Genomic DNA, 16,142 nt, shown 5'->3' on the forward strand with positions numbered 1-16,142 from the left:
CATTATTATCCCCATTTCATAGACAAGGAAACTGAGAACAAAGATGATACACAACTAGTATGTAGTAGGATTAGTATTAAAATCCAGGCAGTCTGGTTCCTATAACTTATTGTAGGTTGAGCTATGATAAGTGTTTAATAATTACTTCATAGTTAATTCTGAACTCATAAGGCATTAATTTACCTTTGTTATTAGATGCTGACTCAGAGCAACTCCATGTGACAGAGTAGAACTGCCCCATAGGGTTTTCTAGGCTAAAATCTTTACGGGAGCAGACTACCAGGTCTTTCTCCCATGGAGCCGCTTGATGGGTTTAAATCACCAAACTTTTGGTCAGCAGCCAAGAACTCAACCACTGTGCCATCAGGGCTCCTTCTAATTTACCTTTAATTCATGTTTAAACAACACTGTTTCTCTTTATAAGTTTTATTGTTTACTCACCTCTGTTAAATGCAGTAAAACATTCCAGGAACAACAGGGCAAAGGGGCTAGTTGGGAGCTATGATTCCTAATTGTGCCTAGCACAGTGCCATCTACTGGGCTGGGTAACTGCCCACTGGATTTAACCAGGACAGACCTGCTAATGGCAAATGGGTTATCTTATTACTCTCTTGACAACTATTCTAATTAAATCAGAACTCTTTGAAAATTTTCTCTCTGAAAATAACTGATGACTACACTATGAGTCGGAATCGACTCGATGGCAATGGGTTTAGTTTTTGTTTTTTATTAGTTAAAATGAGCCCTGGTGGCACAGTGTTAAGAGCTGAGCTGCTAACCAAAACAGTCGGCTGTTCGAATCCACAAGCTGCTCTTCAGAAACAATATGGGGCAGCTCTACTCTGTCCTATAGGGTTGCTATGAGCCGAAATTGACTCAACAACAGGTTTGGTTTTTTTAATAGTTAAAAAGGAGCCCTGGTGGTGCATGGTTAAAGTGCTCAGCTGCTAAATGACAGGTCTGTGGGTTATAACCCACCAGCCACTCCATGGGAGAAAGACGTGGCAGTCTACTTTTGTAAAGATTACAGCCTTGGAAACCCTATGGGGCAGTTCTACTCTGTCCTATAGGGTCACTAAGAGTCAGAATTGACTCGACAGCAGTGGGTTTGGTTTTGGCTTGGATTACTTAAAAGGGGATACCTCACTTGAAAGGGTAAACTTGACCACTCTCTTTGAACACATGTGCCAAACTTAAATTTTTATTTTATTTTTCTTTAACATATACAGGTAAACTTTCCATGTAGGAAAAAATATAGGAAACAAGAAAGTGGGTACTTTTAAAAGATAACTGGAAACCAAAAAAAAATTGACTTAAGAGGTTTGATCCTTTTGATTTATTTTATATGATGGACATGACAGACCTAAAGTGGCTTTTCTCTACACGTTTTTTTCCAATCTTCTGCCTCCAGGAGGCCTCCGCAGGCCTCTCTCCTTCCAAGTGGAATCGAACAGAAGCAAGGAGTCGTAACCTGCATCCATGTTTTGTTTCTCTCTCTTCTCTCTTCCGTTCTTTTTCCCCCTTAAAACCCAAAGGATGTGAAAAGGTTGCCAATGACCTATACTAGAAGATGGATGTGATCTACGGTTTTAATTGTAAGTTAGGCTACAAGAGAAAACTATCATAGCTAGGGGAGTTTTATTACAATATGTTATATTTAAAACAAATTGTATGCAACTGTTTTTATAGCTCTGAGATGCTCAATTCTACTAAGTCACTTTTTCACTCTGAGAGGCACAGTGAAGGTTTTTCAGACACTATAGTCATTTAGCCAATTATTCTTCTAATGGGCCATGAAAACATTAAGGTGCAGTTCAAGGATCACTTCCAACCTTATGTTGTCAAAAGGATACATTTCCAAAACATAATCTCTACCTTACATTTTTCTAGTCAAAGAGAGACTTGCTGATTTTCAAAACACTAAGATTAGCTCAGTGACAATCTCTGAAACTTTGTTCTTATCACAGCAATGTTTATCAGAAATATTCTCTAATAAGATCCAATACTGGCTTACGACAAACTGAAAAAATTAAGTGATGAAATTTATGTTTGTAATTCCAATGGTTAATTCCATCCCCTGCCTTGTAGCTTGCATTCTGTTTATGTCCATCAGTTATCGATTTATAAATCTTGCCCGTGTTCTTTCTCAACAGCTCAAATGAGCTAGAGGAATATCATAAATATAAAAATGCTGTTTTATGCTTTAAAAAAAAGTTTCAAATTGGTATCCTTTCACATATAACTATGAAGTAAATAAACTATTTTTTTTCCAGAAACAGTTGACTGAAAATAAAAAGGGTTAGTAGTTAGAATCAGCAGATTCTTTGAAGTTATTACCTAAAGATGATTTATTTTCTTTCTTGAAAAATTAAGGCTGAATTCCGTGTAATCTCTCTGAGCTGGTACTTGGCTGTTTACCCCCAGCCAACATCTACTAAATATCTGCTAATTACCAAACATTAAGCTAATCACTGAGCAATATGAATAAATATAGCCACAGATTGTGTTCTATTTGCTGTTCAGTTGATTCTGATTCAGAGGGAACCCACATGGTGTCAGAGTAAAACTACGCTCCATAAGGTTCTCAATGGCAGATTTCAGAAGGAAATAACCAGGATTTTCTTCCGCGGTATCTGTGGGTGGGTTCAAACCTCTGATCTTTCAGTTAGGAGCCTAGGGCATTACCCATTTGTATCACCCAGGGACTCCACAGACAGACAGTGTAGGGCTGTGTAAATCTGAAAACATCCCCCACAAGTTGCAACTTTCTAATGATAAACAGGGCAGTGAAACATTTTTCTTTTAAACACACAAAGCTCAAATCCCTTCATACCAAACCCAAGAACAGTCACACAGCTCCTTCAGTCCTATATCCAGAGCTATTCAACTACATTATTCTATATTCCCATTGATTTTGAGAAATATGCCAAGTTTTGCTTTTTTCATGTAAATAATCACTTGAGCAGTGCATTTACTAACAAATCTCTATCTTTGGGGTTTTTTTTTCTTTTTCCCCCTCTCAGTCTTTTTTTTTTTTTTTTGTACTTTAGATGAAGGTTCACAAAGCAAATAATTTTCTCATTAAACAATTAATACATACACTGTTTTGTGAGACTGGTTGCCAACCCCACAACATGTCAACACTCTCCCCTTCTCAACCTTGGGCTCCCTATTGCCAGCTTTCCTGTTCCCTCCTGCCTTCTTGTCCTTGGCCCTGGGCTGGTATGCCCATTTAGTCTCATTTTGTTTTATGGGCCTGTCTAATCTTTGGCTGAAGGGTGAATGTCAGGAATAATTTCAGTACTGAGTTAAAACGGTGGTGGGGGCCATACTCTTGGGGTTTCTCCAAGTCTCTGTCAGACATGTAAGTCTGGTCTTTTTTTCAGTTTCAATTTTGTTCTAAATTTTTCTCCAGCTCTGTCCTGGACCCTCTATTGTGATCCCTGTAAGAGCACTTGTTGGTGGTAAGTCTCTGTCTTTGGATTTACAACAGAATGGTCATCATTATGTAGTCATAACAAGAGATTAGCCTGATAAAAATAGTCACCAAATACAAATTATGATTTAGGCTAGATGTTTCTATTTAATGCAAAAGATGCAAAAAGAGCACTGGATTTAGCTACCTGCTATATTAGGGAGCTTGGGTGGGGGAACCAGTTTATGATTGGCTAACCTAAAGTTGTTGGTTCAAACCCACCCAGCAACACTGCGGGAGAAAGCCTGGCAATGTGCTTCTGCAAAGACTGCAGCCAAGACTAATGGACCACAACTACCACAGGCTCCTGGACTACAACTACCACAGGCTCCATGAGACTGACTTCAGCACAACTAGATGGTGCCCAGCTGCCACCACTGACTACTCTGACAGGGATCACATCCATGCATATACATGTATCCTCCTTTTTTCCACACTCTAAGAATCTTCCACATACAAAACACTGAGCTAGGAATTATGGAGATACAATAATGATTAGCAAACAACTCTTGCTTCAAGAATTTTATACTGTAGTAGTCATCAAACAAAACAGGATTACTTAAGTGCTATGATGGAGATTTAGGCAGAGTATGGGAGTGAGAAAAGAGTTACTTGCAACAGAGGCTATTAGAAAAAAAAATTGGGGCAGAAACATTTAAATTATTCACTGGCAAATGCAGAAAAGATATAGTGGAATGGGTCAACATAAGGTTCAGATTAATTTATTTTTAATTGAAGTAAAATTTATACACAATGAAATGCAAAGATCCAAGATGTACCATTTTATGGGTTTTGATAAATATGTATATATATATACACACACACACACACACCCTTGTTAACTACCACCCCAATCGAAAGATGGAACATTTCTATCATTCCTGAAACTCCCCTCATACTCTCTCCCAGTCAATCTCTACTGCCATAGACAACCACTGATGGAATTTCTGTTGCCAAAGATGATTTCTGCACATTCATGAGGTTTATACAGAATCAGTTGTCTGGCTTCTTTTAATCAGGTTTTTGAGATTCACCCATGTTGTTGTACTTTCTGCTTCACTGACATATTTATCTATCCTAACCCGACTACCTTGATTTCTTTAACTTTACAGTAAGTCTTGAAATCTGATTGAGTCCTCCAACTTTATTCTTCAAGATTGTTTTGCCAATTCTATGCTCTTTGCTCTTCCATAAAAATTTTAGAATCAACATATCTATTTGACTGAATCTGAAGAATAAGAGTGGTGATAGCGGACATCTTCGCCTTAAAATTAACAGATCATAGGGAAAGCGTTCAGACTTTCATCATTAAGTATTACATTGGCTGCAGGTTTTTTCGTGGATGTCCTCCGTTGAGTTGAGGAAGTTTTCTATTCCTAGTTTGCTGAAAGACTTTATCATGAATGCTATTCTGTCAAATGTTTTATTAGCATATATTGAGATGATTATACAGGTTTTCTCCTTTATTATTTCAAGATGGTGAATTGCATGGATTCGTTTTCATATGCTAAACCAACCTGACTTTCCTGGAAAAACTGACTTGGTCAAAATATACTCTTTTTTTTATATTGCTGCATTCAGCTTTACTAATATTTTGTTAAGGGTACTATTTTTCGACCTGTGTTCATGAGGAAATTGGTCTAGAATTTTCTTTTCTTGTAATAGCCTGCATGGAGAAGCTCCTAGTCCAGGGGAAGTCTGATGAGGACCTTCCTCCAGAGCTGACAAAAAGCCTTCCCCTGGAGGTGATGCCCTGAATTTGGACTTCTACCCTACTAAAAAACCCTACTAGACTGTGAGAAAATAAATTTCTCTTTGTTAAAGTCATCCATTTGTGGTATTTCTGTAACAGCATCACTAGATAACCAAGACACTGCTGTAGCTGCATTCTACAAATTTTGATATATTCATGTGGTTTCATTTCAAAAAACTATTTTCTACTATTCCTCCTGACTTATCCTCAGGCCTGTGGATTATTTATAATTATGATGTTTAATTTCCAAATATTTGGAGCTCTTCTGACAATCTTACAGTTACTGATTTCTAATTTAATTCTGCTGTGGTCAGAGAATATATCCTGTAAGATTTTATTTTTTTAATTTATTAAAATTTAATGTGCAATGTGAACTTGAAAAACAATGTGTATACTGCAGCCATTGGGTGTAGCCATCTATAAATGTCAATTATGCCAAAGCAATTTTGTTCAGTTCTTCTGTAACCTTATTTTTTGTCTATTTGTCCTATCAGTTACTGATAAAAGGGTATTAAAATCTCTAAATATGAGCCTAGACCTGTCTATTTCTTCCTTCAGTTCTGTTAATTTTTATTTTATGAATTTTAAAACTCTTAATTTGGTGAACTACCTATTTTTTATTGCCTTTTATCATTATGAAATATAGCTCTGTATCTCTGATAATACCAGTTTTTTTTTTTAATTGTACTTGAGATGAAGGTTTACATAGCAAACTAGTTTCTCATTAAACAATTAATACACATATTGTTTTGTGACATTCGTTGTCAACCCCATGACATGTCAACACTCTCCCCTTCTCAACCTTGGATTCCCCATTACCAGCTTCCCTGGCCCCTTCTGCCTTCTCATCCTTACCCCTGGGCTGGTGTGCCCATTTACTCTCATTCTGTTTTAAGGGCCTATCTAATCTTTGACTAATCGGTGAACCTCAGGAGTAACTTTATTACTGAGCTATAAGGGTGTCTGGTAGCTATGCTCTTCGGGTTTCTCCAGTCTCTGTCAGACCAGTAAGTCTACTCTTTATTTTTTTTCTGAACTAGAATTTTGTTCTAGATTTTTCTCCAGCTCTGTCTGGGACCCTCTATTGTGATCCCTGTCGGTGGTGGTAGCTGGGCACCATCTAGTTATGCTGGTCTCAGTCTGGTGGAGGCTGTGGTAGTTGTGGTCCATTAGTCCTTTGGACTAATCTTTCCCTTGTGTCTTTGGTTTTCCTCATTTTCCCTTGTTCCAGATGGGATGAGACCAGTGGAGCTCAAAAGAACTTTTAAGACCCCAGGCACTACTCACCAAAGTAGAATGTGGAACATTTTCTTTATAAACTGTTATGCTAATTGAGCTAGATGTTCCCTGAGACCATGGTCCCCTCAGCCCTCAGTCCAATACTTTGGTACCTCCGGGAGTTTGGATGTGTCTATGGAGCTTCCATGACCTTGCCTTGGACAAGCTGTGCTGGCTTCCCCAGTATTTTGTACTGTCTTACCCTTCACCAAAGTTACCACTTCATTATAACCACTTTTCTTGAAGCCTACTTTGTGTGATTATTAATATAGTCATTTACTTCTACTTACTTGTCCATGTATATAGTAAATTTGGCCTTTCCCAAAGAGAGGTCTGGCTTTTGCTCTTGGCTTCTAGAAGTAATTTATGTCATACCTGATAAAGAGTATCTTTTGGGCCGGGGACGGGGGGCAGTAAGAGGCATACCTGATAGTCTTAGGGTAAGTGCTGATAATGCTAGAAAGACCAACCATCTAATTTAGGGTGAAAGCTTTGGGTCACATGGTGTCAGAGGACCTGGAGGTTGATTCTGCCTATATAATAAAGCCCCAATAAAAACAATGGACACCAAAGTGCAGGTGAGCTTCAGTGTGTTTACTGTGTTCTGTGCACCCTTCTGGCAAATTATCAATTCTGAAGGTGATGTGGGAACCCTCTGAACTTGCAGTTAGTATTAAAAGTGAGGGCAGTCTTGTAGAAAATTGTCCTATTTTTTGCAGTTTGCCTAACTCTGGGTAGCATTCTCTATCTTTTTCCATCCTTTTCCACTTAATCCATCTATGATATTACATTTAAAGAGTATCTCTTTTAGACAGCATATAGTTGTGTCATACTCTTTATTCACCATGATAATCTTTTACATTTAATGAAATCATTGCTGTGATTGGGTTTTACGTCTACTACTTTGCTATGTGCTTTATATTTGTCCCATCTGGTGTTTGGTTTTTCTAAAGTTATTTCTAAGGAGCCCTGGTGGTGCAGTGTGGCTTAAGTGCTTGGCTGCTAACCAAAAGGTCGGTGGTTTAAACCCACCAGGAGAAAGATGTGGCAATCTGCCTCCATAAAGATTACGGCCTTGGAAACCCTATGGGGCAGTTCTACTCTGTCCTATAGGGTTGCTATGAGTTGGAATTGACTCAACAGCAATGGGTTTTATGGGTAGTTATTTCTGTTCCTCTTTTCTTTCCTTTATTTATCTTCACTGAATATTTTTAGTATTCCATTTTAATTCCTATAAAGGCTTCTTAGCTGTATCTTTTTTGTAATTTTTTCTAATGGTTATTCTAGAGATAAAAACATGCTTAACAGTCTACCTGCAGTTAATATTGTATTACTTCACAAAAAGTGTATCCCATTTACCACTCCCGTCTTTTTTTCTAATGTCATCATATAATTCACAACTACATACATTATAAACCCCACAATATATGTAAATATAAACAGGCATATATGTCTTTGTAAAAAATGAAGAGAAGGAAAAAATCCACAAAGTCCTTTATATATAGCCTCTTATTTACATATCTGGTACTCTAATTCCTTCTTGTAGATGAGTTTCTACCTAGTGTCATTTTTCTATAGTCTGAAGAATTTCCTTTAGCATTTCTTATAGCACAATTGCTATAAATTCTCTTAATTTTAGTTTATCTGAAAATGTTTAATTTTATCTATATTTTTGAAGGATATGAGATTAAAATATTTTTCTTTCAGCATTTTAAACGTGTCATTTCACTGTCTTCTTGCCTCCACTGCTTGTACTGTGAACTCAGCCATCATTTGTACTGCTGCCTCCATGTATATATCGTGTTTTTTTACTCTGGCTGCTCATTTTCTCCTTATCTTTGATTTTCAAATGAGTGTTTCTCTATTTACACAAATACGAACCGTTTTGTTATTTATCTTAGTAGGGATGGGTGTATTTACAGAATGGCTAAATTCTTCTATGTTCAGTTTTATTTATTTTCTAATTTTTCAAAACTAGGGTTATTTTATTCTACCTCACTAGACTACGTGCAACAATTTGTTAAGGGGCTAATTGTGCTAGATATTTTCACGTTTTATCATGTACTTGAAGCTTTCTTTTTTTTGTAAAGAAACTTTAGGGTAATATAGGTGTTGAATGAGAAGCACAAAGTATTGGTGCTAGCAACATATAACATCTCTATGAGGGATTTTTCTGGAATATCTTGAGTCTAATTCATGAACAATGAGACTTGTGTCCAAAAGAAAAGGACAAAGTATTCTGGTGCCCAGAAAGGTATATTCTTTTAAGGAATGGAAATTTTCATGAGCTCAGAAACTAATTTTCTTTCTCTGATTTTTATACTCAAGAAGAGACATTTATGAATTATGATTTAGTTTTTCACCTATGTATGAAGTATACATATGACTCAGTATAAATTAATAACTTGGTTCTTTGGTTTATAATCAATACCTCTTAACATTGGTTAAGAGTTCCTTCCCTAGAGCCCAAACAATTTCAGCTCAGTTCAGTTTACTATGTTCCAGGCCCTTTCCTAGATCCAAACATGTGTACAGCAGTAAATGACATTCAGTAACTTCAAAGTGAACTGCAGGAGATAAATAACTAGTTCAAAATAACATGGTGAGTATAAATGGAGCTATGTACAAGTATGGAAACCCCGGCGGCGTAGTGGTTAAGTGCTACAGCTGCTAACCAAAAGGTCGGCAGTTCAAAACCACTAGGCACTTCTTGGAAACTCTATGGGGCAGCTCTACTCTGTCCTATAGGATCGCTGTGAGTCAGAATCGATTTGACGGCAACGGGTTTGGTTTTGGTTTATATACAAGTATTATAAAAGACCAAAGGGACAAAGACTGTTTCACATGACACCTGAGCAGAGATGTAAAGGATGAACAGGAATTAGACCAATAAAGCAGGACTAGATAAAAAGACATGATAGGCATATAAAGCAAAAAAAAACTAGAAGCATGAAAAAGCAAGGTGTGCTTGGTGAACTAAAAATCTTTAGGTGTGGCTGATGTATAAAGGAGGAGAAAGGGAGGGAACCAGGTACAAAAATGTAGAAAAGCAGGCTTGTGTGAGATAATGGAAGACTGTATGAGCCATGGTAAAAACCTTGATTTTTTTTTCCCTGTAGGAACTGGGAAGCCTTTGAAGGATTTTAGCAGCAGCATGCCCAGATACATGTTTTAGACAAATCATTCTGGTGGCAGTTAAGTGCACTTTATTATACATATAATGAGGTCCTGTGATATGGGAGACTTTAACTCAGCAATTAAAAAAAAAAACCCTCATTTGTTTCATGTTAAGTGAGTAAATCTCAATATGTTCAACAAGGATTAAGAAATATTAGCATAAAACAATGTCATAACTTTATATCATTAATATTAACTACCAAAATACCTCAGCTATTTTTATAAGCACTATAATCAATCTGATATGAATTTTTCTATCACCATTCATTAGGGAAATGCAAATGAAACAACAACGAGATACCACCTCACACCAACTAGAATGGCTATAATTTAAAAGACAGATAATAACAAGTTGTGATGAGGATGTGGCAAATTTGGAACCCTCATACACTGCTGTATGTAAAATGGAGCAGTCACGTTGGAAAAAAGTAGGGCAGCTCCTCAAAACATTAAATGTATCGAGCTACCAGAAGACTCGGCAAATCCAGTCCTAGGTATATACACAAGAGAAATGAAAGTATACGTCCACGCAAAAACTTGCACACAAATGTTTATCGCACCATTATTCGTAATAGCCATAAAGTGGAAAAAACTAAAATGCCTATCAGCTGATGAACGGATAAATAAAACGTTATATATCCATACCATGTTGTTATGGGTTGAGCTGTGTTCCCCAAAAAGACATGTTGAAGTTCTAAAACTCGGTAGCTACAAATGTGAACTTTTCGGAAACAGGGTTTTACAGATATAATTAGTTAACATGAGATCAAACTGCAGTAGGGTGGGCCCTAATACAATATGACTGGTATCCTCCTAAGAAGAGAAGAAACACAGACAGTGAGATAGAGACAGAAGACAGCTAACAGAAGTGTGGCTACAAGCAAAGACTGAAGTATATTACCTTAGCATTAATTTAAGAACCTGGAATTGTCAGCAGAGGCAGAGACTGAAGTTAAACTGACACAAGTCAAGGAACGCCTGGGGATACCAGAAGCTGGGAGAGACAGGAAAGGATCTCCCCCTAGAATCTTTGGAGAGAACACAGCTCTGCTGGCACCCTGAATTTGGACTTCTAGTCTCCAGAACTATGAGACAATAAGTTTCTGTTGTTTTAAGCCACCCAGTTTGTGATATTTTGTTACAGTAGTCCTAGAAAACTAAGACAAATGGAATGTTATTCTGCAATAGAAAGAAATGAAGTACTGACACACACTAAATATGAATGAACCTTGAAAACATTATGCGACATGAAAGAAGCCAGTCACAAAAGACCACATATTACATGATTCCATTTACATGAAATATTCAGAATACGCAAATTTATAGACAGAATAGTGGTTGCCTAAGGCTGGGAGAGAGAACGGGAAATTGGGGATTGATGGCTAAGGGGAGTGGGGTTCTTTTTGGAGTGATAAAAATGTTCTAAAATCCCTTAGAATGATGATTGTACAATTCCGCAAATATATTAGATCCATTGTATACTTTTAATGGGTGAATTGTACAGTATGTGAATAATATATCTCAATAAAACTGTTAAAATATCAAGTAGTTAGTGATATTTTCAAAATCCTTATTACCGTTCCCTTGTGAAACCAGATGGCATTTTTCGCAGCATAGGATGTATAATGACACAGGAGTGCTAAAAAAAAAAAAACCAATGTTCAACCTCCTATTGGCAATTCTTTTTTTCTAACTAATCTTCCAATTTTTTAGCAGAAAATAGTATCTATAACATCCAAAGAGTATGAGAACAGCAACTTTGACCCATCTGGCACAAAAGTTGAGTTATAGTCTTTCAACAACACCAAAATCAAAGAAGTTCTTCTGTCAATCAGTTTTGTCTTCTAGATCTCTTAAACTGCTCACTACTGTAAAAATTATCAATAATTATGGCTTTTAGATTATAAGCTCTTGGAAGCAGAATCAGGAATAAGAAAGTAGTTAGGTGTCCAGTTAGAAGCCTTGGCTCTAATGTCTGCCATATAATAGCCATGTGGCCTCAGGCAAATATTTAAATTTTCTGAGTCTGTTTTTCTAATTTGCTAAATGGGAATAATAATCCACTATCCTCTGAAAATTTTGGTAAGGATCAAATGATATTCCCTAACAGACTGTGAAGCTGTTCATCACTACAAAGTGGACCCTTAAATATGGGAGATGGGGTATTTAGTATGACATCAAATGTTAGGATCAGGGCCACAACAGATGGACCCTGATAGATTGGGAGAAGAATGTGGAACAGAGGTCAGATTCTTAAAAAGTCCAGACTTACAGGACCAGTTGAGACTAGAGGATTCCCTGAGACTGTCACTCTGGGATATTCTTTAAACCTTGAACAAAAACTACCCCACTGTGGTCACCTTTTAGTAAAAAAACAGACTGGCACACAAAATAAAGGATATTACCTGTGAGTATGGTACTTCATTTAAAAAAACATCTATATGAGACCAAAAGGCCAAGAATTACTCTAAAGCAAAGGTGAAAAGATAAGGGGGCAGAGAAACTATAGTATTGGAAATGGAACAACCAGAATGCAATTAGAGAGAACGTTGACACACTGTGAAAAATATAACTAATGTCACTGAACAATTTGTGTAGACATTGTCAAACGGGAACCTAATTTGATGTGTAGACTTTCACCAAAAAAAAAAAAAAAATTAAAAAAAGAAATCAAATGTTAGGAACCTCAAGTAGAGAGTCAGAGGCAATACAAGTCAAAAAGATAAAGGAAAAATAAACAACAGGTTAAAATACTTGAACTCTTGGGAGGTAAAAAATATCTTTAAGATATACAAACATTTGAGTATCAGAAAGAAATTTTATATGGAACATTTAGACCCAAATTTTCCTTAGGACTTTTGAAATATATTGCCACAGAAGTGATGACTTGTTATCTTCGTTATAATTATGAGTAAGTTACAATTGCTGACAACTCCAGGTTCTAAACTTGATGCTAAGGAAATACTACTTCAATCCTTACTTGCTTGTAGCCCAGGAGTCAGTTGAAACAAACATATTGCTAAGGGTGGTAAATAAAGGAAGACGATCACATACAGAAAATTCACCTTTAAAAAAAGTAGACATGTTTACACACAAACAATTATATGTATATGTGTGCAAATAATAAATTGGATTCAAAGTGATCTAGTTTGTCAATGTCTTGGTCTAAAACCTGCCCCTAGTTGTTTTCCCTACTGTCTTATTTCTTCACCCTGGGCTCTCTAGTTATTGCAGGAAAAATTCATGCAAGCATGCTAAATGGCTTCACTGCAAATATATGGCTCCAACTTCAGCTGGGATCCCACTGTTACCTGGAAATTGTATTTTCCTTCTATGGACATTCAGCATTTTGTCTAGTCCTCTGCCCTCCCACTTACAGACCCCATCTCCATGATGAAGAAAACAGAGGCCATAAGATGAGTTTTCCTCCACCTACTCTACAACTGTACCCGACCAAAAACCCACTGCCATTCAGTCGATTCCGACTCATAGAGACCCTATAGGGCAGAGCAGAACTGCCCCATAGAGTTTCCAAGGAGTGCCTGGTGGATTCGAACTGCTGACCTTTTGGTTAGCACCCGTAGCACTTAACCATTACGCCACCAGGGTTTCCTACAACCACAGACATACCTAAAGTAGCACCCATTTTTTTAGTCATTCATCACAATAGTAATAACAATAATGTGATTCATTGCTCGTTAAGGATAATAATAACAATAATGTGATTCACTGCTCATTAAGGATTTACCACGTGTCAAACATATGCCTTACATATAATAACTAGTTTATTTCTCCCACTCATCTTACTTGTAAGTATTTTTGGTCTCATTTTCTTCTGATGAGAAAATCAAGACTCAGAGGAGCCAAGTAACTTGTCCGAAGTTCATACCTAGTAAGTGGCAGAAAACAGATTTGAATCCAAGTCTGTCTATAACTATGTTACCCTGCCTCTGGCAAGTGGTCTATGCCTCTCTAAGACCTCTGCTTCTATGTAGGGGCACCATATTGATAAGTTATGATACTGTATGATCTTTCTCTCCTATCTAGGACTGAGAAAAGATATTTAAATTGCTACACTAAGGCCAAACACGGGGCTTATGTATTCTATATGTTTTCACTTAAAAACAGATTTTTATAACGGAGCAGGGAAACTAGAGTACAGGAAATAGTACAACCAGAACAGAATGAAAGAGAATGACAAATTGTGAAAAATATAACCTATATCACTGAATAATTTGTGTACAAATTGTTAAATGAGAACCTAATCTGCTGTGTAAACTTCTACCTTAAACCCAGTATTATTTTAAATAGATTCTAAAAATAAAAACATATTTTTGAATATATATCTGTATTAGTTATATTAATAATTTTTTAACAAAACGTAAATAAATGATTTATGTTTTCTAACTTGGTTGCAGTTGAATGATTGATTTCCAAGAAAAATTCAAAAATACTAGGTTACGCTGATGATAATCATCACCTTCATCTTCCTGTTCATATACCCCTTGCTGTGGAGTCAATTCTGCCTCATAGCGACCCTACAGGACTCAACAAACTGCCCCACAGGATTTCCAAGGCTGTAGTCTTAGTTTTAGTCTTTACAGGAGCAGGCTGCCATATCCTTCTATGGAATGGCTGGTAGGTCTGAACTGCCAACCTTTCAGTTAGCAGCCAAGTGCTTACTGGTAACCACTGTGCCACCAGGGCTCCTTTCGTGTTCACATACAGGGTGGAAAAGAATTATGAAATTTTTTGCTGTCAATTCTCCAATAATTTCTCACTTTGGCAGAGATTCCTTCAGAGGTGGAAAGCCATTTGCCAACATCTGCAGAGAGTGCTACTGCTTTTAACAACTGTGTCCTCCCTTTAGTAGTCCTGGCAAATTCAGGCATTCAGGGACTACAATGAATTTTCTGACATGTCTTTTAATAAAACTCTACCGGTGTAAGGCTTTGGTGGATCACCCTAAGCCCTATGGTTCACCATGCGGCTTGCAAAGAAGGACAATTGCCTACAGCCACAGGTCATCTAACCCTTTTCTTCAGGTGTGAAGGAGTAACTTCAACACAGCTGAAGCCTCACGGAAGCAAGACTCTAATCTGTCTTGTTCAATATTCTACCCCCAGCACCTACACAGATAAATGGTGGCAAGAAAACAAGTTAGAGAATATACGTAATTGGTTGTCCCTTTTAATAAAATTTTCAGGAACAGTTATATTAGTCTGTTATTTTGAATACCACAAAGTTAGATATTAAAATCTGAATTCATAATATCTTTGAGTTCTAACAAAAGACAAAATAGTTTGCACTTAAAACATTCATTCAGAATTTATTTTAAAGTATTTTAAAACCACTTTTCTCATCCTTTTTGATTCAAAGTAAGCCAAACAATGATCAAATAATTAACATATTTTTATTTATATATCTAGCATCTTTTACAAAGCTAAATCTATATCTTAAAAGACCGCATTTCTTTCAGACCAAAAGGTAGCTTCCTAAATCAAAAAAGGCTGTTGGCTGTATCTGCAGCTCACAAACAGCTGTCAGTCACTGATGTAACTCAAGAACCCCATGCATATTAATCACTGCATTCATTTTTAAACAAATACTGCAAAAGATTACACACAGTGTGAGAAATGTCACCTAAATGCTAAAAAAAAAAAAAAGTCCTGTAAATATCAATTCCTAATCGTAGGTTATCTATTATTAAAATAAATATCAGCTTCTTGTCCACTTTCGATTTTGCCGAATGCCACTGACTTATAAATTAGCTATAATGATTCAAAATAACCAACTTGAATATTCTTCCCTTCCCCTAAAATCATGCTTTATTTGAAAAATTAAATGTAGGAATTCTTTACAGACCTCCATCCATCCTTTTGCAGATAACTGAAGCCTCCATCAACAACGCTCGCAAAGAATTGCCCTCCGGTGATGAAGAGGGTATTAATGGTGACTAATCTGCCTCTTAAATTGGGTGGTGAGACCTCGGCAATGTACACTGGCACTGTCATAGAAGCAATGCCTGGAAAGAAACAATGGAAAGCAAACATAAGATATTTACTCAAGGCTTCCGTTGTTGTTATAAATAGTAATACTAGTTTAAGACATACACAATACATATATGGCTTGTTTTTCTACTTTAAACAAAGCTTTACTATATATTTAAAAATTTTGTTTGTAATTAATTAGGGGCTACTGCAGATAAGTATGTGAGATACCAATCTCTGAGAATCATTTTCATATTATCACTTAAAAGTCTACAAATCAAAGTACCTTTAAGGACCTAAGATAACTGCAGAATGCATATAAGTGTGCTTTATAATTTTTGAGGACTAAAAATAGGAAAATGTTCCCTAAGCAGAATATAATTAATGAACTATTTTTAGTCTATATGGAAATAAAATCAGACAATGGTGAGAATAAACATTATCCCAGAATACATATTGATAATTCAAA

The 16,142-nt window shown here is 36.6% G+C and overlaps 1 protein-coding gene across 1 annotated transcript in view; it reads right to left on the minus strand.

The window, feature by feature from the left end:
* SLC2A13 (solute carrier family 2 member 13) overlaps window positions 1–16,142 on the minus strand; it is a 380,110-nt gene that overhangs the window by 296,126 nt on the left and 67,842 nt on the right. The window contains exon 2 of the mRNA XM_049882832.1: window positions 15,549–15,708. Coding sequence (XP_049738789.1) covers window positions 15,549–15,708 — 160 coding nt within the window. The remainder of the gene's footprint in view (window positions 1–15,548; window positions 15,709–16,142) is intronic.

This window comes from Elephas maximus, chromosome 4 (assembly GCF_024166365.1).
Source record: "Elephas maximus indicus isolate mEleMax1 chromosome 4, mEleMax1 primary haplotype, whole genome shotgun sequence".
NCBI classification, from domain to species: Eukaryota; Metazoa; Chordata; class Mammalia; order Proboscidea; family Elephantidae; genus Elephas; species Elephas maximus.